The sequence below is a fragment of the Barbus barbus genome (genome assembly GCF_936440315.1).
Source record: "Barbus barbus genome assembly, chromosome: 29".
Lineage (NCBI taxonomy): Eukaryota > Metazoa > Chordata > Actinopteri > Cypriniformes > Cyprinidae > Barbus > Barbus barbus.
The window spans coordinates 11,494,889-11,516,594 of NC_136757.1; the positions used below are offsets into that span (position 1 = coordinate 11,494,889).

Genomic DNA, 21,706 nt, shown 5'->3' on the forward strand with positions numbered 1-21,706 from the left:
ACTGTATGAATTAAACATAATGAGTTCAAATGGGGGGGAAAAAGGAGAAGTCTTAGCCAGTGAAATGCTGAGGTGCAATTTAGCGTCCACTTGTGGACTGAGAGTGTATTACACTGTATCATGTAAATGGAGAAAACAAACCTCATATTAACCTCACTTGAGACCGACTCTACATAAAAAAAATAATACTAATAATATAACAAATACATTTAACTATTACAGATATCTAAATCACTCCGTCACATTGTTCATAGTTTTATTAAGTCTAATAAAAATTTATTAATTTTATTATATACAGTGGGCTTCAAAAGAGACCTCATGTAAAGTCCAAGATTCAAACTCCAAATTAAATGTTGAATATTGTGAAATAAAATTAATGATGCATGCATCTAGATCACTAATCTAACAAGAAAACATGCATGTGAAGTCCTTTAATAATAAAAGTAAAATAAAATAATAAACAAAATTTTAATAAAATAATACAAGCTCCAGTTTCGGCCTGCACAGAAGACACAAATCACTAAGATTAGATTAAGGAACAGCATGACAAGAAACTCTTATAAATGACAAAAGCCAATTAATGGCAAATTAGTTGTTGTTCCTTTTATAGAAACAGAGCAATAATTATGTATGTGGAATCTACTTTCTTTCATGACAAACCACACATCTTATTACAAGATAATCAGGATAGAGGCATAGATTTAAAATACAGCTACAATTTAAACTGGCATTAGGAGGATCTAGCTAATGTCCATGTATCGATTAAATGCATGCATTAGCCACAGTGCTGAGTGGTAAAATGAGGACTATACTTTTATGAATGTATCATCACTAGAATACTATCCTGTCAGCCTGGCTTTCAAATGAGTCACAGTCACTGCTCATGATTCAGTCATCTGCCTGATGGTAAAACCACCTCAAGAACCAGAATCTGTTGCTTACTGCATTTCCTAAAAATACTGATCATACAGTATTTATTTAGACACCACTCAATAGTTAGTGCTGCTTAGAAGATTTATACATCACCAGTATAGTTTGTGATAGAGAGTGGTTTACATATTCCACTAGTTTGGAAACCTCTTAATAGATCTAAAAGCCCATTAACACCGTAATCCCATTATTAACAGAAAGACATCCAAATCTTGTAATGTACTCGAAAATGCTGTCCAGCTGCAGCTGTTTCTTCTAACTAACATAGTGTAACATACATGTCAAATACATTTGGCCCCAATATGACAATATTGTGTATGCGCGTACACTTTGTGTGTGGTTACTGTGTGGTATATTTAACTTAAAATGACATGACCCCATTTTTGGTTGCACCAGTCTGTGTCATCTGTTCCAATATCCCAATACGATTTTAAAGGGTTAGTCTTTAGCCTTTAACAACAAACAACAGCATATTCAGGTTTATTACTGAGCACATTACATCAAGATAACAAAGAGCAATTATAAAGTCCAAACAGAACAAGTGGTCTAAATAATGTGATGTTCCTCTTTGATCCACACGTGGCCCATTCAGGAAGGAGTAACAGTATTAACACAGACTGATGCTACTTCCTTTGTGTCAAAACTTTACACATCAAACTTACACATGCAGTGGCACAGGCTATGACATATGTGGATGTTTTGGCTTTTCATATATCAAGCCATGTAACAAAAGCATTGAGAAAGAGGATTGATTTTATTTGAGTCATGTATTATGACTCAGTGCAAGCTGGCAGGTCCTCTGACACAGCGATGACAAAACTGTGTTAAAGCAAGAGATTTGTTTGCTAAATGAGATGCTCAAATAGTTTTGGGAATTAAACAAATCTAAACTCCTTCAGGGTTTGAACTCCCTTTGTTTTCACCAAAACTGGCTTGTATAGTCACATGACAACCAAAGAGATTCTGTTGATGTGCAGATGGTATAGAAGAGAACTGGATAAGAATTGTGCAGTTTGAGACTGGCTTGGGCATTTACATTAACAGAACTGGTTCATACACATGCTAAAATGATTGATAAGTGATCTAGTGCTGTGCAACAAAAAAAAGTTTTTGTTTATATAATATATGTGTGTGTACTGTGTATATTTATTATGCATATATAAAGACACACATATACAGTATATATTTCGAAAACATTTACTTGTATTTCATTTATATTCATATAATTTATATTATTTATAAATATAGCAGTCAACATTTGAAGTGGATCAAAAAAAGTTAATCAAAGTTGTCCTCAGACAAGAACGCATTTTGGTTTTAGGACAACTTTGATGAAAGGTTTTGATCCACTTCTAATGTTGACTAAACATTATATAATATATAAACATAATATTTTTCTTAAATATATACATGCATGTGTGTGTATTTATATATAGCCTACATCATAAATATACACAGTACACACATGTAGATTATGTACACAAAAACGTTTATTTTGGATGCGATAAACATGATTAATCATTGCCCAGCACTAGATTAAACCAATACAAATGCTACAGAGGTATATGTTTTGGGCTATCTGGAGGATGCACATATAGCCAGTCAATGGCCAGTGCTAGCTGAAAAAAATGTGTATTGTTAAAAAAAAAAAAATTATATCTATATTTCTGATACTACTGCATAGTACTGATAGTACTAGGCTCATATTAGCACAATACAAGCAGAAAATACTGCTGTATTCCTAAAAACATAACAATAGATACTGAATTTTTTTATTTTTTTCAAACTGTACTGTCTTAGCCCAAAACCCATATTGGATTCATTCAAATATGCCTGGGGAGACAGAAAACAAAAAAAGTACTTTTTATGGTGAGTGAACCATCTGTCCACCGCCATAGTTAATTAAATAAACTAACCACCTGAATAAGTTTCAGGAAATTAAAAGAATATCTGTTTAATTAGCCAGACAACAGGAAGCATCAACGGAGGCCTCACCTTGGTCACATGAAGATAATATTATTGAACAGAATGATACGCACAAATTACAGAGGAAGAAACAGCTTCACAAATCAATGAGCTATAAAATGCATCTACGCTAAAACAAAAAACCCACAACTTTTGGCTTCATCCAAAAGTCAAACATCAGTCAATCTATGAAAAGAGATGTCACAGACCTCCACCTAGCATTTGTTTGTACTGATCTCAGATTTCATAAAGTGTTGTGTTTGTGTAGTGGCATGTGTAGTTGCATTACCATCTTGACAGTAAAATAAAGTAAGCTTACCCAAAGACACCAACAGCAGGAAGGACAGAAGCGATACGCCATGGTTCTATGAAGCAAATCCTTTTATTTATCCCAAAAGAATGTCTTACGGTCTTTACTTTTGTGAAGTTTATTTGAATGTTCATTACTTCTCTACCTCTCTCAGCGTCTGTGTAAATCTTCTGTGCCCATGAGCACACAGTGATGTAAAAATGACACTTCTTATGATGACCAATACTGAGAAACGATGAGAGTGGGAGAGCAAGAGAGAGAGAGAGAGTGTGCTTCCTCTTGAAGCCCAAATGCTAACACCCACATAACAACAATAAACTCAAAAGTTTAAAATAAGAAACAAACTATCGGCCCTGGAAAGTTTCAAATTAAATTAAAGGTTAAGAGGATATTCTCGGCTGACAGATCTGCCCCAGTTTATAGCCACGGCTAACTGTGAATCATAAAAATCAACACTGTAATAACTTGATTCATACAGCAGATGGCACTGTGTATGCATTCAGAGGAACTAAGGGGGGAAAAACAACTAAAACTGCCTTGTAGAATAAGTCTCCAGGTGGAAAAACTTTCCTCTTTCCTGAAAACACTTCATCATCCAAGAATTTGTATAAAATTTCAATGAATCTGTCCATCAAAAGCAAGGCAGTGATTGATCTCAAGCTCTTCAACAGAATGTTTAAACTGGAGTTGATGTTGTTCATACACGTTCACAACTTTTCACCCAGCTGATGAACACATTATGATTAAGTCTGTTTTTAGTTTGATTTACACAATCTTACTCAATGCTAGCTGTGTAGCCGTGTTAGAAAATGCTCTACCATTACACAGTAACTTTAAGACACTCCTTTCTGTCATCAGACTGCATTCCTGCACCACCCACTCGTAAACACAAATAAAACACAAGATAGTTAGCCTCCATACCCAAGAAACATGCATATAAATATAAACATTTAACTTTAATGACCCTCAGCCTAAATAACTAGTTCAGTATGTGCTTTAACAAGTCTATTAAGTCCATCAGATACGGGCAAACATCATTAGCCAAGCACTACATGCCAGAAAGGGTCATATGACAGCTGTTATTCACATTGTCGGGGAACTCCTCCAACATCTGGTCTCTAAAAGCTGGGTGACATCATCAGAAGTCAACAAGCAATCTCTCCAACCTTCATTTTTGTACACTTTCCATTAGAACATAGTTCTCGACTCTTATGTAAGATGTTTTGCAGGTCCATGTGCAAAGTAGAGCTGGGCAATCTCATCTCAATTGTTTTTCAGCCTTTTGACAATATCTGAAATACAGCTCAATAGAAATTTAGCTCAATAAAAGTTTTAAGTTAGGAACCGAACAAATACAACAAAGTCACAAACTTTATGATGAAGTGTGAGAAACTATGCCCTTAGTGATTTTGGCTAAGTCTCATAAGTTGAGAAATTAACAAGCAGCTTGCACCTTTTTGCAAAAGCTTGCAGCTTAATTGACAAGCTGACAAGTTTTTATTATTAAAGGCAAGTGAGTTTAGGAAAAAAATAATAAATATATATATATATTTTTTAAAATCTGTACACTTTGTTGTTTAGGAGTGCAAATATTAAAATAAAACCATCTCTACGATCAATTGTCATATTAGAAGAGCTACTTTTTTCATTTCATCTCTTTCATAGATTAGTTTTAGTTGCATCCAACTAACAGATGGAATGCAGTACTTTTTAATCGACTGTTACTACATAAATAAAAAAAAAGATTTGTGAGGGTGTCATTTAATTGTGTTGATCCACAAACAAAACTGACAACAAAAGCTAAACTCAGCAGTGACAAAACATGCTAAATTTGCAACTGACCAAAACTTTTCATATCGATGCATCCCCAAGTAAATATTCAATAGAGTACCCAGCCTTAGTGCAAAGTACCTGTAAATAGGGTTGAGTATGCGAGCACGTGTATGAAAAAATAAAATAAAAATAAAAAAGTTTTAATTCTGATCATGCTTCTACAGGTCCTTCTCAAAAAATTAGCATATTGTGATAAAGTTCATTATTTTCTGTAATGTACTGATAAACATTAGACTTTCATATATTTTAGATTCATTACAACACAACTGAAGTAGTTCAAGCCTTTTATTGTTTTAATATTGATGATTTTGGCATACAGCTCATGAAAACCCAAAATTCCTATCTCAAAAAATTAGCATATTTCATCCGACCAATAAAAGAAAAGTGTTTTAATACAAAAAAAGTCAACCTTCAAATAATTATGTTCAGTTATGCACTCAATACTTGGTCGGGAATCCTTTTGCAGAAATGACTGCTTCAATGCGGCGTGGCATGGAGGCAATCAGCCTGTGGCACTGCTGAGGTGTTATGGAGGCCCAGGATGCTTCGATAACGGCCTTAAGCTCATCCAGAGTGTTGGGTCTTGCGTCTCTCAACTTTCTCTTCACAATATCCCACAGATTCTCTATGGGGTTCAGGTCAGGAGAGTTGGCAGGCCAATTGAGCACAGTAATACCATGCTCAGTAAACCATTTACCAGTGGTTTTGGCACTGTGAGCAGGTGCCAGGTCGTGCTGAAAAATGAAATCATCTCCATAAAGCTTTTCAGCAGATGGAAGCATGAAGTGCTCCAAAATCTCCTGATAGCTAGCTGCATTGACCCTGCCCTTGATAAAACACAGTGGACCAACACCAGCATCACTGACTGTGGGTACTTGACACTGGACTTCAGGCATTTTGGCATTTCCCTCTCCCCAGTCTTCCTCCAGACTCTGGCACCTTGATTTCCGAATGACATGCAAAATTTGCTTTCATCCGAAAAAAGTACTTTGGACCACTGAGCAACAGTCCAGTGCTGCTTCTCTGTAGCCCAGGTCAGGCGCTTCTGCCACTGTTTCTGGTTCAAAAGTGGCTTGACCTGGGGAATGCGGCACCTGTAGCCCATTTCCTGCACACGCCTGTACACGGTGGCTCTGGATGTTTCTACTCCAGACTCAGTCCACTGCTTCCGCAGGTCCCCCAAGGTCTGGAATCGGTCCTTCTCCACAATCTTCCTCAGGGTCCGGTCACCTCTTCTCGTTGTGCTGCGTTTTCTGCCACACTTTTTCCTTCCCACAGACTTCCCACTGAGGTGCCTTGATACAGCACTCTGGGAACAGCCTATTCGTTCAGAAATGTCTTTCTGTGTCTTACCCTCTTGCTTGAGGGTGTCAATGATGGCCTTCTGGACAGCAGTCAGGTCGGCAGTCTTACCCATGATTGCGGTTTTGAGTAATGAACCAGGCTGGGAGTTTTTAAAAGCCTCAGGAATCTTTTGCAGGTGTTTAGAGTTAATTAGTGGATTCAGATGATTAGGTTAATAGCTCATTTAGAGAACCTTTTCATGATATGCTAATTTTTTGAGATAGGAATTTTGGGTTTTCATGAGCTGTATGCCAAAATCATCAATATTAAAACAATAAAAGGCTTGAACTACTTCAGTTGTGTTGTAATGAATCTAAAATATATGAAAGTCTAATGTTTATTAGTACATTACAGAAAATAATGAACTTTATCACAATATGCTAATTTTTTGAGAAGGACCTGTACTTACCGAGGTCTCTCCACTTCTTTCTTTGTGTGCACTGCGACTTCTGCGAGTTCTCACGTGGGTAAGCGGACCATCAGCAGAGCTTTCCGTCGGGGCAGATCTTCGACACATACTCCTTGAACGTTTCTACACAAACATAGAAGGGGCTACAGTGAAGCTTATTTAAAGAATTCAAAGGAAACGCAATGCAACAAGTTACACAACTAGGGCTGGCACAATATTTGACCACTCCAAAAAACATTTTTCAATAGCAGTAGTTGGGTGGTTCTACAATTCAACTGACCAATGTCGATACAGTGCTAAACATAACACACACAAAAACTATACGGTGGGAATGTGTGTGCGCAAACATCTATGCCAGTGTGCTCTTCCTCACCTGTTGTACTTTGTCCCTGTGTGAGTCACGGTTCTCTCTCTGTCCCTGGGATGCCAGCTCCCAGTTTGGACTCCATATAGGATCGGTGACAGAGAAGGTTGCAACCTGACTAGTGGGTACTGAAGTCTCTTTCTTAGCTAATGGCTTTGTGGGAGAAGGAAGCAAAGCTCCACTTGACCCCACATTCAAGGGTTCTGAGGTCCAGCATCTCTCTGGGGTTAGTATAGGGACTACATAGGGACGAAGAAATGGTTGTGCAGTCGGCACAGGAGTTTGAATTGGTCCAAAACCCGATTGTGCAATCAGCATAGGAATTTGAATTGGTCCAAGACCTGGTTGTGCAGTCAGCACAGGAGTTTGAATCGGAACCATGGGTGGTGCAATAGTGGGATGCAGTACAGGAGTGAAGATTGGACTCATGGAAGAGGTCGAACTGGGTGTCAAAATGTTACTTGAACCTCTATCCTCGTGACGCAAGAATTGCTGCTCAAGGCCACCAGGTCTGGTGCTAACTGGCCTTCTGGATCCTTCCATGGCTGATACCCCAAGGGGCTCATCTACAGCCAACTCTGTTTTAGTATGTCCCCAATGATTATTTGGCAGCTGAGCAACAAAGGGCCAATCCGAGGTCTCTATCAATGAGTGTGTTTGTGGCCTAGGTCTTTCTGTAGCAAATGGCAGTGAGTGAGGCTGGGTTTGATGCAGAATTTGAGGTTGCAGAGGTGGCGGGAGTTGAGTTCTCATACGTTCTGCTGGGGAGGGCTGGAAGAAAGCCTGGGACTGGGGGTGAAACTGGGACTGAGGAGGAGACTGAACTTGAGATGCTGTTTGGGGTTGGAGAACATTTGGTTGTGTGGCCTGTGGACGAGCTTGAATCGCTGAACCAACACTTCCTGACTCTAAACCTCCAAATCCAGTTGAAGAGAAGATCTCAGGTTGGGTTTGACTCCTGAATGAATCAATATCTAAGATGCCAGGCTTGTAAAAATCATTAGGATGAAGGGAGGGCTGCTTCCATCGGGCTGTGGGGCTACTTTCATGGCTGTCTCGACCAGTCCTAAAACCAAGAGACACTGCATCCAGATCTAGCACTTTCGGCCGTAGTGGAGATGTAGGTATAGACTTTTCTTGCTCTGTCTCCATCCGATGCCGTTCTGCTACTCTCTGCCGTTCAGACAGCTTTTGTCTCTCTTCTCTGTCTTTTTTTGATCTCTGTTTCACTTGCTCTTGTTGGAGTTGCTTTTCCCGCTGTCTCTGCAACTCAAAATCAAGAAGCTTTTGTCTCTCAAGCTCCTTGATCCTCTCAAGTTCTTCCAGCTCTTTCTTGGTCTCCCTCTCCTCTGCTTTCTGTCGCTTCCATTTCTCAATCTCCAGCTCTCTCCGTTTCAGTCTTTCAAATTCTTTCTGCCTTTCAATCTCCCTCTGTCTTTCAATCTCCTGTTGTCTCTCCAACTCTTGTTGCCTCTCAAGTTCCCTTTGCCTGTCCAGTTCTCTCTGCCTTTCCAAATGTCTCTGTCTTTCCCTCTCTTGCTCTTTCTGTTTCTCTAGCTGTCTTTCAAACTCCTTTAGCCTCTCCATCTCTCTTTGTTTTTCAAGTTCTCTCTGCCTTTGTCTTTCAATTTCCCTTTGTCTCTCCAACTCCAGCTGTCTCTTTCTTTCTCTCTCCATTTCCAATTCTCTAAGCCTAAGCATCTCTTGGTCAAGCATTCTCTCTTTCTCTCGTTCAAAGTCTTTCTGTCGTTGCCTCTCAAACTCTCTCTGCTGCTCTAGTTCTCTTTCTGCAGCCTTCATTCGCTCATATTCAATATGTTTGAGTCGCTCCTTTTCTCGTTTTTGGAGTTCAATTTCCCTTTGTCTTTCCAACTCCCTCTGTTTCTCCCTCTCTTGCTCTCCCTGTCTTTCCAACTCCTTTTGTCTCTCTTTCTCTTTCCGTAACTCAATTTCTCTCCTTTTCTCCCTTTCAATTTTATGTCTCTCAATCTCCAAATCTCTTTGTTTCTTTATTTCTTGCTGCCTTACCAATTCCTTTTCAAACTCTGCTAGTCTTTGTTTCTCTATTTCCATCTCCTCCGTAGCTGCTTTTTGCCGTTCCCTTTCTTGTAATCTGTGATCTGTTCTTGGTCCAGTGTCATTTTTATGCGGTCCCTCTTGCGAATCTCTCTGCATTGCAGCTTCCAATGAAGCATTTCTTCTAAATGGAGCAGTTGGATTATGAGGACCCCACTGCCTTGATCTTGTAGTGAAATCATCAAGCGGAACCTCCTTCATCCCTCGTTTAACACTCCCTAAGATTGTTTCCTCATCCACTCTCTCACCTTGATACACAGGCTCTTGAATCTGACCAGTCAGAGCAAAGTAAGTGGCTCTAGGTTTATTCATTTGCTCTTCAGCATCTAGTATCTTAGGCCGTTTGGGTGCTGCAACTTCCTCTCGTTCCCTCTCTCTGACTCTTTGTGCTTCTAACTGTTTCTTCCTTTCTGCTTCGCTGTCTTCTTCCTCTTCCTCCAATGCTGCTGCTGCAGCCATGTGCAATTCTATCTGCCTCTGTATCTCTTCTTCCATATTTCTCAACATCTCTTTCTGTTGCTCCATCTGAGATTCAATCTCTCTGTCTGCCTCTGTGGCAGTCCATTTCTGTAATGCCCCTACTCTGAGGTAACGTGTAGTGGCTGCTTCATCCTTTAGCAGGTTACTTATCTCATAGGTAGGTCTGTCCTCTTTACCGTGAGGAGCCGATCGCCGAGAACGCAGTGTGTGAGCTCTGTCCTCAAGGGAAGCGGTTGGCAAAACCTCACTAACAACACGGTTTTCTCCAAACAAAGCCACAGTGTCAAAGACATGCTCCACACGTACAGGGCTGGAAGGAGAAACTTGTTCTCTATAGGTTGCCTTAACCAAACTACCAGGATTATCATCTTCAAGAGCTTTAAAGGTGTTATCTTGAATACGCAAAGAGTGGTTTCGCCTGGGCATGGGTTTAATTGTGCTTTCCTGCTGTGCTCTTGGGTCTTGTGAAATGTTATCCTCCATCACTTGAACATTATGCCTTTCCACCACATGCTCGAACATAGACGCTCGTACTGTTTGCACTCCGTCGCTATAAAAACCAGAGTTGGTAGGCAAGTCTTGAACACCCAGTGATGATGCTTTCCTGTCCTCCTGTTTGGTGAACTGCCCTTCAATCGTGGAGTAATCAAACTACAAAATAAAGTAAAAATAAAATTAAGTATATTTTTACATGATTTCACTTACCACTGATTCACTTCTTCGTCGCAGTTCCTTTTTAATGAGTAAGCAAGAACCCAGAACTTGGATTGACTTTCAAACAGACAAGGTGAGCTCTGTCTACAATTGTGATCCTTAAAGCAGCCTTTGACAACCCCCGTGTGTAATTATAGCTTTCACTGTATGGCATTTAGAGGTAACATTTTCTTTGCTCAGATATGAGCTATCATTACAGTGGGTGTCTGTGTACATTATGTGAATTACATGAAACTTTGAAAGAGAATAGAATGTGTTTCTACTCCAAAGGGCAAATCAGCCACAGAAAGGAGGCAATTCAGACTCATTTCAATAAACAACAGATGGCCAAATCTTTAAAAATTCCTTATCTAAGTTATTATTTTACAGAGAAGGGTATAAAAATATAACAAAAAAGAAAAATTACAAGATAGTGATAGATGAAAAAACTGATATATGAAGGACTGTACTACAAAGAGGGGATGGAGACGGAGGCACATGAAAAGGGAGTGGAGCTTGACGCGTGTGACTGAGAACAGTGAAATAAGATCTATATGCTCTTTGTCAAAGCTCATAAAGCCGGGTGGGGCATGAAGGGGCCATAATCAAAGCGTCCTCTTCTCTCACAAACTGACCTTTCCCACCCCCCCTCCCTTCGAAGCGTGCATGTTTCATAATCACTATATGACTAATGCTACAACTCAGGTTACATGTCTTTGGAGTGCCGCACCTTCTGTGACATCAGAAGCGTCTTTTTCAACCTCATTTGTTATTCCTTTCTCTCTCTCAAAGTGAAATCTCTCTTTTTCTTTTTCATTTACATTTATTTTGGGGGTGTGACCACAGTAGGACAGTTACTGTCACAAATGTCAAAAAGGCCCTTTTCAAAAGGATTTTTCTATTCATTTAACAATAAATTATTTTACTTTATCAAACATGCGACTATCATAGAAAAAGTGTTAGGGTAAGAACACAAATACTTTTTTGAGAATAAAGAGCTACATGTTTTCTGTATGCAGTATAAAAACGCTTGTATATTTCCTTATTAAAATCATTAAACCGGGACTTCTGCCACAAATGTTAAAGGAAATGGAAAACAAGCAATTACAGTTAGTTCACTTAATGTGTGATAGACTTATCACAATTATAGTATACGCTGGTGTCATTTGTTTAAAAAAGATATTAAAATGTTAGATTTTATGGAAAAACTAAACTTCTAAACACAAAGCCTAACTTACAGATGCTTTATTTTTGGCAGTATGATTAATAGCAGTGGTTCATATTACCATACCTTTTTGCTGACATCTTCTTCAACCTGCTGGGGGCCTTTGAGCTCATAGGAAATATGGCTGTCAAGCTCTGCTTCAAATCTGTAAACAAATCAGATTAGTTAGAAACAAATACTATATATTTGATTTTCAGAGTAAAGAATGTGAATCATGACAAAAGCAAATTGGTATTAATTATGATTTCTGTACCATCCAGCTGCAAACATGTATTATACATTTTTGTGTACTTTTTTTGGGGGGGGGGGGATATGCGAGACGTAATTACACAATGTCAGCACAATATACATAAAGGATCACTTATGCACATAATGTAAATCCTTTACTATTTATTTGTTGCACTAGTAATAAAATGCTTCCTTTGTATTTTCTTCTTTTTTCAGGAAGTAAAAGAGAGATGTTGCACACCACATCTATTTTATTCGCACAAACTTTTTGCATAATTACAACTTCTGAAACTCATATGTTAAAACCCAAAGGCAGTAAAACTACTGCAGAACTGTGCATATTGAAGTATTTCAGTACATGCATAATATTTACATACAATATGAGGTTGATAACTGATTATACAACTCTTAATTAGCAGACCTCGATAATGAATGTTGAAAATCACTGGACCTTACCTTTTAGTGCGGTCAGATACTAGGGTACGTGGCTTATATTGTGGCTTCTGGGGTGGTGACAGCATAGTAGGCACTTCTTCGGTCAGTTCTTTGATTCGCTGTTTCACCCCCACCGTTCCATCAGAATCAGAGACAGATGGCCCCGGTGAGCGAGGCTCAGTCCCTGGAGTATCCACACGTGCCACTGAGAAGGAGGAGCAAGAAGAGTCTAAGAGCAGACTAATGCGTCTCTTTATACTGCTACCTCCTGTATCCTCAGGTTTAGAGTCTTTCTTGTAGTCCTCATCTTTTAATTCAATCTTTTGAGTCTTTTCCTCAAGCGCAGGGGACTTATTTGGCCCTACTGCCTTTTCTGCACCCTGTTCTTTCTCTTGAGTATTAGCTCCAATACCCTCTGGCATTTGAGAAGTGTTTTCTTTGCCGTCCTCCTCCATAGGTCGCCGGTTTAGGGACAGTCCAATTGATTCAAATTTTGAGGTAAGGTCAGATGAAAGGGGTCGTCCTTTAGTCCAACGAGGAGCAGGTGTAGGGGTTACAACCTGAGACTCAGACATAGTGGGGTTTTGGAGGAACACAGCTGAAACCGGTCTGGGTCTTGAACCTTTAGATTGGGGGCGAAGAACAGTAGGAGAGCACTCGTCCTTGGCACCAGAATCTTCTTTACTGTCCTCATTGTTCAGACCAATCTCTGAGAGAAATCCCAAAGATTTAGCACGAGTGATTGAAGGGCTAGGCTGGTTCTTCCGAGAAGCAAAAGGCCATTCAGCACCAGGAGTGGAGGCCTGAAAATCAATTTTGGGTCGAGCTGGTGTGGCTCCAAAACTTGTTCTTCTCAGCACATCTCCGGTTTGGGTTGTTCTAAATTTGCTGGAATCAGTAGATGCGATGGAAGATGCTGGTTTAAAGGGTTGTGCCACAGGTTTATTTGTTTGTCCGCTGGGCTTCGGGGATGTTTTAAAGGCAGGTGGTACACTGTGTTTACTGCCTGGCTGTGGTTTAGGTGTGCTGGGCAGGTCTGGTTTGGAGGAAACTGGTCGACTGGGTTCAGGTTTTGGTTTTGGCTGTGGTCTGGGAGCAAGAATGTGGCGTATAGTAGGATTTTTCTCCACAGTGAAAGGTTTTGGGGTGAGTCTAGGCTTGGGGCCTGGGACTGGTTTATGAGGCTCAGAGGGAATAATAAGTGGACCCTGGGTGCCACCTGAACTCTCCATCAAGCTCTTGTTGCTAGAGTCCATGAGAGGGCTAAGGTGCAGACGACTCCCAACCACACATGGCCGCCCAGCATCAACCTCAACCTGGGCAGCCATCGCACCAGCTAAAACAAGAAAATAGAAAAACATAATCTCTTCGCTGCTCATTTGCATAAATTTAAGATCTGTTCAACACTATTTCACTGCCAACTGTCACTCGTATCAATAGGAATCACGGGCTATTATTGGAAATGGTATCCAGTCGCCTTATCACAGCTCAACGCTATCAGTCCGAAAAGTCTGTAGTCAGTTGAAACCACGGACTAGTCTAAAATACAACATGATGAGCAGAATCTCTGCACTATCATTTTACCCCACAAAAAAATACAGTCTACAGAAATGTTGTTGTGATGGGGTGTGTCTATGAAGCTGAAGAAAAATGCTCTCTAACCCTCTTCCTCTCCTCTGCTGTGGACTTTGCCTTGGCAGATACAGAGCTCACAAGAACACATCGAACGCTTTACTGACACATCATTAATAACGCCATGAGAGTGTGTGTGTGTACGAGTGTATTAAATCAGCATGATTGAACATTGCCCAGAAGGGAGGGATCAGTTTGCTGAATTAAGAGTCCAGACTGAGACCGGGTCTGTGCGTAAAAATCCTGCTACTACAGGCAAACACACATCAAACAAAAGGAATTCACAGGAGAATCCAAAGAGCCATATTTGCTAATGCAATACACATGTCACTCTTGGAGGCCGCGCGCTAATGCAAACACGTGTTCACACTTAGATGGGCACGCAGACTTTTACAACACACACACACACACACACTCTCACATTTTTCACAGAACGCGAGCGTGATTCGTAACACATTCACATGCTTGTGTAAATGCACATGCATTTGCTATGCTTCCCTGTGCTGTTATTAAATTGTGCTTTGTCTGCAGTTTTCCAACACCACAATAATAACTCACCTGCTTGGCTGTCAACCGTCTGCAGTGGAGCCCTGGTTTCTGTGGTAACCGCAGAGTGATGTCATATCATACGGAGAGGAGGAGGAGCCAGACTCTGTTGCAGAGAACACAGCATGGTAAGACACCGTTACTTCTGCACAATTAAGGTATCAGTGTCCTTTGTAATTTTGACTCCACACATGCACACATAGTCAATGGTACACCTTGAGACACAGAGAGACTCAGAAACCTTGAGACATAGTACAGACTCAAACACACACAAACACGTATCCGAAATCTACACAATTTTTGCAACTTGCAAATTAGACTCAATCAGTCTCTTTACAAACAAATGATCACACAGAAAGCAGACACACAGATCGAAGCTAGATATTTACCAGCACGATTGACCTACATCTACAGATTACCGAGCAAACCAAAACCTTTGATATGTCTCCCGTAGTGAAATCTTAGCTGTGTGGTTGCGCAAGGGGGACAGAAGTAGTGACATATAAGGAGGGGGATGGCCAACAGATGAACAGAAAGAGGGAGAACGACTGCGAAGGAAGGAGAGGAGGAGGATCCTGGTCTGAGTGCATGGACTGGCAGTCGCTTGTTGACAGGAAACGCCTCTGCAGCTGGAATGTTTAATATCTACAGCTTCAAAACCAGAGTGTTTAAGTAAGTCGTTTCTGGCATCCCGTGGATATGCATTTACACACAAACATGATCTAGCCATTAACCTAGAAACTTTGAAACAGACCTTTACACCTCCGTATTAAAGTTTGCAGCACTTAAGCCACACTGCAAATCTCAAAACATGGAAGACTTCTTGGTAACAGCAAACATTACGCCTCAAACGCTACAGGGCTGAAATTTATATAATGTGTCTCTAAAAAATAAATTATATAGACATATATATATATATATATATATATATATATACTGAACGTTTGGGATCAGTAAGATTTTTTATGTTTTTTAAAGAAGTTTCTTCTGCTCATCAAGGCTGTATCTATTTGATTAAAAAAAAAAAACTTATTTTTTGTGGAATATTATTGCAATTTAAAATAACAGCTTTCTATTTTAATATACTTAAAAATATAATTTATTTCTGAGATCATAGCTGAATTTTCATCATCTTTACACCAGTCTTCAGTGTCACATGATCCTTCAGAAATCATTCTAATATGCTAATTTATAATCAATGTTGGAAACCATTGTGCTGCTTCATGTTTTTGGGGGGGGAGCACCTGTGATATTTTTTTAGGATTCCCTGATTAATAAAAAGTAAAAAAAAAAAAGCGTTTATTTAAAAAATCTATTTTGTGTTACAATCTACAATGTTATTCAAAAGTTTGGGGACAGTACATTTTTCCTGTCTTGTTTTTAAGAAATGAATACTTTCATTCAGCAGGGATGTGTTAAAAATCAGGGCTGTCCAAACTTGGTCCTGGAGGGCCGGTGTCCTGCAGAGTTTAGCTCCAACTTGCCTCAACACACCTGTATGGAAGTTTCTAGTATGCCTAGTAAGAGCCTGATTAGCTGCTTCAGGTGTGTTTAATTAGGGTCGGTCCAGAATCACATATTTATTTAAATAAATATTTATTTATTTAAAATTTTATTTAGTTATTTGTTTGTTTGTTCGTTCGTTTAGTTAGTGAAAAATGGCACATATATTTCTTCATACTTTTTTCCCAGAAGAAATCATTGTCATTCAATCTATATCTACTGAAATATATTAACTACTATATAAACCAAATACTTGTATGGTGATGGACAAGCACTAGCTATTTTACCAGCATTAAAGATTTCAGTGATACATAAAAGTTTTCATAAAGCACTCGACTTGCAATCGGAGTTCAAAACTTTCCCACCATGTTGTGGTCTCAAAATCTTGGTTTGACCTTCACCAACAAATCAATACTAAAACACATTCAGCTCCACACAGTCAAGCTCTAACATAAACCAACGGCTGTAAAAATCACTCAATCAAATCAGATTCCAGTGGAAAGATAAACAAGAAAACCATCCTCAGGCACTGCATAAGCTTCCCATCAAAGAGCGCAAATTAACAACTGTCTTTAATGAAGAAGCTGCCAGAGTTCCTGTGAAAATCAGATCAGAAAACGAGTGGCTCTGCTGGATATTAAACATGCTCTTCAACTACGAGTGGCAAAAGTAACTGGGTTCCCACAGATAATCATACTCAATGTTTAGTTATAACAAATGGAATTTACTTTTCTTCAGTACCATAAAGATTTAATGGATTTTAAAGCCATATAAACAAAAAATAAAACCGAAAACATCCTTGCGGATTATTTACAAGTATCATTTGTAACTACTCAATTACATCTATTTCATTTTATTTCATTTAATTTTTATTTACAAGAATGCAAAAGTGTTGGAAATTAGATGAAAGAGAGGGGTTGAGCATCACCTGTACACCACCCAGGTCACTTTGTACTCCTTTCAGTTTCATTTAGACTCTCAAAGTACAAGGTACATGCTACTGATCAGTGACCACCATGACATAAATCTATCATCATAAATATTAAGTACTTTCTTACTGAGCTCATGTTACAGTGAATGATACTAATTAAGTCAAAAGTAATGCAATTGATGTAATGCTACATTTCTCCAACTCTGTTCTGACGAAGAATCAAAATCATCTACAGCCTGGATGACCTGAGAGCGAGTACATTTTCAGCAAATTCTTATTTTTGTGCGAATCAAAAACCATAGACTGTCTTAATTTCAGTCCATTAAACAATAATAATATTAAGAATAATAAATTCTTGAATACAATGAAAAGCAGAAACATCTTGTACTTTCACTCTAGTATGTTTAAGGTAAGATACTTTGACTTTTATTGTATAATTCTTACAAAGTAACCATACTTCAATTTAAGATTACATTTCTAAGTACATTTACATGCAAGTGGAACAACAACACTCTTAACCTCACCCTCTTTGCAACTTTGCAAAGGAAATCTCTGAGCTAAAGATAATTATTTAAAAAAACAAAAAAAACAAGCCAATGTGCTTAAGTGTCAAATAAAATACTTCTGTGTCCTTAAAAATACAAATATTTTAAGCCATAGTTAAAAATGATTTTAAAAACGGTAGTGAGCAGAGGTGATTGACACACTAAGAAAGAATGTATCAGATTTATGTCTAGTTTTACTATCTTTCAACTAACCTGGCAAGAACCCCAGTTAGCAAGGACCAAGTGATTGCCCTAAAGCCTTTTTACCCCACTTTGTTTCCTGTCTTTTTTCAGCGTGTGTGCGCACAACTGACGCTCTGGTTCAGCCAGTTTTGCAGAAGGAAAATACTTTCCATGCTCGACCTGAGCAGCAGCACTCATGAATGAGCAGGACTGGCAGGGCTTCAGCGCACACACGAAGCTCATCACCTGAATACACAGCTGACATCATTCATCGTATTTCTGTGTGTAAAGAACCAGCAGAAAATCATTTAAAGCACACCTGCTAGGAAAAACTACTGGGAAAGTGGAATTCACAAAGAAATATGTGAATACCAAAATGTTAAAGGATATATAAATATGCTGCATTTGGGTGAATTAATTAAGATTCAACTGAATTTACTTTCATTAACCGCTCAGACACATGCTCTAAAGTTCAAAATTTGTCATGTTGTTTTTGAAAGAAATCTCTTATGCTCACCAAGGCTGCATTTATTTCATCAAAAATATAGTACAAAGAGTAATATTGTGAAATATTTTGGAAATTTTAAATAATCCTTTTCTATTTTAATATATTTTATATGTAATTTATTCCTGTGATGGCAAAGCTGAATTTTCAGCATCATTACTCCAGTCTTCAGCAGAGGTGGAAAGAGTACGAAAATATTTTACTCAAGTAAAAGTACCAGTCTAAAAATCTACTCAAGTAAAAGTAGCTCATTTAAAATTTACTCAGAGTAAAAAGTTACTTTTTAACAGTAGGAGGGATGCAACAATGGGATAGGCCAAGGGTGTCAAACTCAGTTCCTGGAGGGCCACAGCCCTACAACAGTATAGATATAACCCTAATTAAACACATCTGATCGAGCTAATCTAATCTTTTAGGCTTATTTGAAAACTACATGGTATGTGTGTTGGAGCAGGGATGGAACTAAACAACCCTGAGTTTGACACCCCTGGGATAGGCCTATAAATCTCAAACTAGTTGTTTTTAATTAAAGGAATCAGTTATTTAGAATAATGAGACATTTGGGCTGTTACCAGGCAAATTAAATCAGTATCAACAAAATTCATCTTTACAATGGAGAGGAAACACAGAAGCTTCATCTGAAGTGGCATTTAGATGCATTTACAAACTGTTTAATGCAGGACATACATGCATTTAACCTGCAATTACAAATGCAGCAATAATGTTTTGATATATAAGACATAAAATGTTGAATACTCATTTGAAATTATAAAAAAAATTATCAAAAGATATTTTAAATGCGATATTAAAACCGCCAGTAGGTTTCACCAAGTCACTGTTAATAAGTGATTTATTGCGACTGAACCGAGTCATTTAGTTGATTCATTCAGGAACGAAACACCGTTATGTTGCTCAGAGACGCAAAACAATGCTGTGGCTGTGTTTGGGATTATTTTTGTCGTCAAAATAGAGCAAAAACAGGAAATATGGTGTCTAAAATGCAAGTCTCTTAATTAATTTCTTGTTTATTGAACTGTTGTAAAAAAAAATTATTATATAATCATGCTGATTTTTGGCACTCTTCGTGTGATATTGATTTACTATATTAAATTACATATACATTTTCTGCACCTATCTCTTCAATTTTGTGATCATTTTAAATGCATTTTAACAGACTGAATCACGCAGTGAAAGAATGCACTATAAATGCGCGGGCACTAGTCTAATCTAGACTTCACAGCACTCTGTAGGAGTGTTTTGTTTGGTGTTTGGCTAAATACTGAATGTCAAATTGCACATCGTTAAAACAACAATTACGATATTATCGCAGACGTTATATATCGCACACCCTGCACCACTGTCTTTTTGGCTAATTTGTGCAAAAACCTTTTGCTAAACTGCCAAAGCTTCATTTTAACCACCAATGCAACGATGCAGGTATTTACCTCTACATGCTTGCGAAGGGTTGAGGTTTTATAAGCTGCTAGTTTGGTCTCCATAGGCAAACAGCTTAGTAGAGCATAAACATGGCCAGGGGTTCACTTCATTTCCTTCAAATTCAACTTCAGCAGAGTTTGGTTTTCAGCTGGATCTGCTCCATAACGCATGACTTGTCCATCTGCATCTTTCTTGTGATTTTAGCGCCAGTTTGTTCTCCTGCCCATTATATACTGCAGTAGTTTCCAGGGAGCGATTTTTTTTTTACTCCATAATTAATGTGTTTTAATACGTAGCGAAGTACAATACTTCAAACTAAATATACTTAAGTAAAAGTAAAATGACAGATTTTAAAAATTACTATTAAAAAGTAGAAGTACACAAAAAAGCTACTCAATTACAGTAACGCGAGTAAATGTAATCCGTTACTTTCCACCTCTGGTCTTCAGTCTGGTCATTCAGAAATCATTCTATTATGCTGATTTGATGTTCAAGAAGTTTTCCTACTATGATCAAAAACAGTTGTGCTGCTTAATATTTTCATGGAAACTGTGATCATTTGTTTAGGATTATTTTTTGAATACAAGTGTATTTGGAAAAATAAATCTTTTTAAATAGTATATAAATGTCTTTACATTCACTTTAGATGAATTTACAGCATCATTGCTGATTAAAATAAAAAAATTGTAACAAACATTTGAATGACAGTGTGATACCGTCCCCTTTAAAGACCAGCTCATGTAGTGTACGCAAATGTTTCAAGACAGAAGAAAGCTGACTCAGAAACTTGTAAGACACATATACAGTCACAATGTTAACTTGCCAATAACAAAACCACAGACCACAACAAAAGATCTAGTTTGACTGAAAAACTTGATTAACAACTACCAGAAATAAACAGCTACAGCCAAACTCAACTAACGCTTATTATGAAAATAATAACAATTATACTAATAAGTAAAAAATATTATTACAAAAATGAAGCATAATCCACCACATTGTACACTATAAAATGAAGGATACAACATGTATGCAGAAACGTAAAAGTCAATAGTATTTCGAGCTTTATAAAAATGTCCGTCCATAAAATGGTGAAATAAAAGCACAAATACCCTTAAAATACAATACACGGTTGACGAGAGAAAAACATTATTAAGGAATAAATTTGTTAATGGGCTAACTGTGTAAGAAGCTTTTACAATATTTGTCATTACCATAATACTTTACTTTCCCTGAGAAAACTTCAGTTTTGCTGCAGTGACAATACATACAGAAACTATGGCGTAAATTAAGATTATCGTGGTATATTTTGTAATGGTAAGAAATGTAAATAGCTCGCGTGTGAGTTTCTTTGTTAGCTGATTTGACTAGCCTGCTTCATTATTCCCATTAGTCTGGAGATCAACAAAAGCAGCGTGACATTAAGCAGGTAAACGCAAACACGACATTTCACTTTACGCACCTTTTCGTCCACTTCAAGCAGCCGTCTGTATGTCCCACCTGTGAGTGAGCTGTTAGGGATCCGAGCTCAACCAAACCTCGCTGCTGTCTGTCGGGACAGACCGGAGCGAGCGTCCTGTTGATCGCGGGTTAAGGCTCGGCTAGTTATTTTTAGGTGCTCTATCCTGTATGAATCGCACCGGGACACCATTCCTCACACCTGTACTCCCGGATAAACTTCAGTCTTTCTATGAACACTATCACAGGCTGGCTCACACTAACTTGCTGAGAGAGGCGGTGTGGGATCGGATTGCACGGAAGGATGGAGGATTTGTTTTGGTACGCCAGACTGGGACAGTGTAGAGGGGGACAGTGAGTCCCTGCGCCCCCTTGTGGAGGATGATAAATTAGGCCCAGACTAACTGGATTAGAGAGGATATATTGGTCACGTGAGAACGTGAGAGTTTTTCGTTTCCTTCAAGCCTGTTGCGTGGTTGAAGCAGGGACGGATTATGACGCAGAGGTGCCCTGAGCACGGACTGATTATAATTGCGGTCATTTTTCTTAGATTCAAATAGCAATGGATTGTATATACACTCACTGAAAATAGCAGTATTTTTTATCGATATGTTATTTACACTAAGTGCAAATAGCTATATTTACACTATGTTAAAATAGCAGGATTTTCATGC

The 21,706-nt window shown here is 38.5% G+C and overlaps 1 protein-coding gene and 1 long non-coding RNA gene across 4 annotated transcripts in view; one reads left to right on the top strand and one right to left on the bottom strand.

Moving 5' to 3' along the window:
- LOC306849875 (uncharacterized protein) overlaps positions 1–21,375 on the bottom strand; it is a 45,069-nt gene extending 23,694 nt beyond the window's left edge. For 2 of the 3 annotated variants that reach the window (XM_079385249.1, XM_079385251.1), the window contains exons 1-6: positions 21,037–21,375; positions 14,483–14,576; positions 12,314–13,628; positions 11,696–11,774; positions 7,165–10,362; positions 6,792–6,914 (exon numbers count right to left, since the gene is read on the bottom strand). In XM_079385249.1, the coding sequence (XP_079241375.1) occupies positions 6,792–6,914; positions 7,165–10,362; positions 11,696–11,774; positions 12,314–13,620 (4,707 nt within the window). In that variant the 5' untranslated portion in view covers positions 13,621–13,628; positions 14,483–14,576; positions 21,037–21,375. Of the gene's footprint in view, positions 1–6,791; positions 6,915–7,164; positions 10,363–11,695; positions 11,775–12,313; positions 13,629–14,482; positions 14,577–14,859; positions 14,968–21,036 lie in introns of those variants that run through there. The other variant, XM_079385250.1, reaches the window with a different exon arrangement.
- LOC306849877 lies at positions 14,456–20,262 on the top strand. The gene is made up of 3 exons (XR_013782386.1): positions 14,456–14,598; positions 14,925–15,142; positions 17,744–20,262. It is a non-coding gene; the product is annotated as an uncharacterized lncRNA (long non-coding RNA).
- Positions 21,376–21,706: the final 331 nt, after the last annotated feature.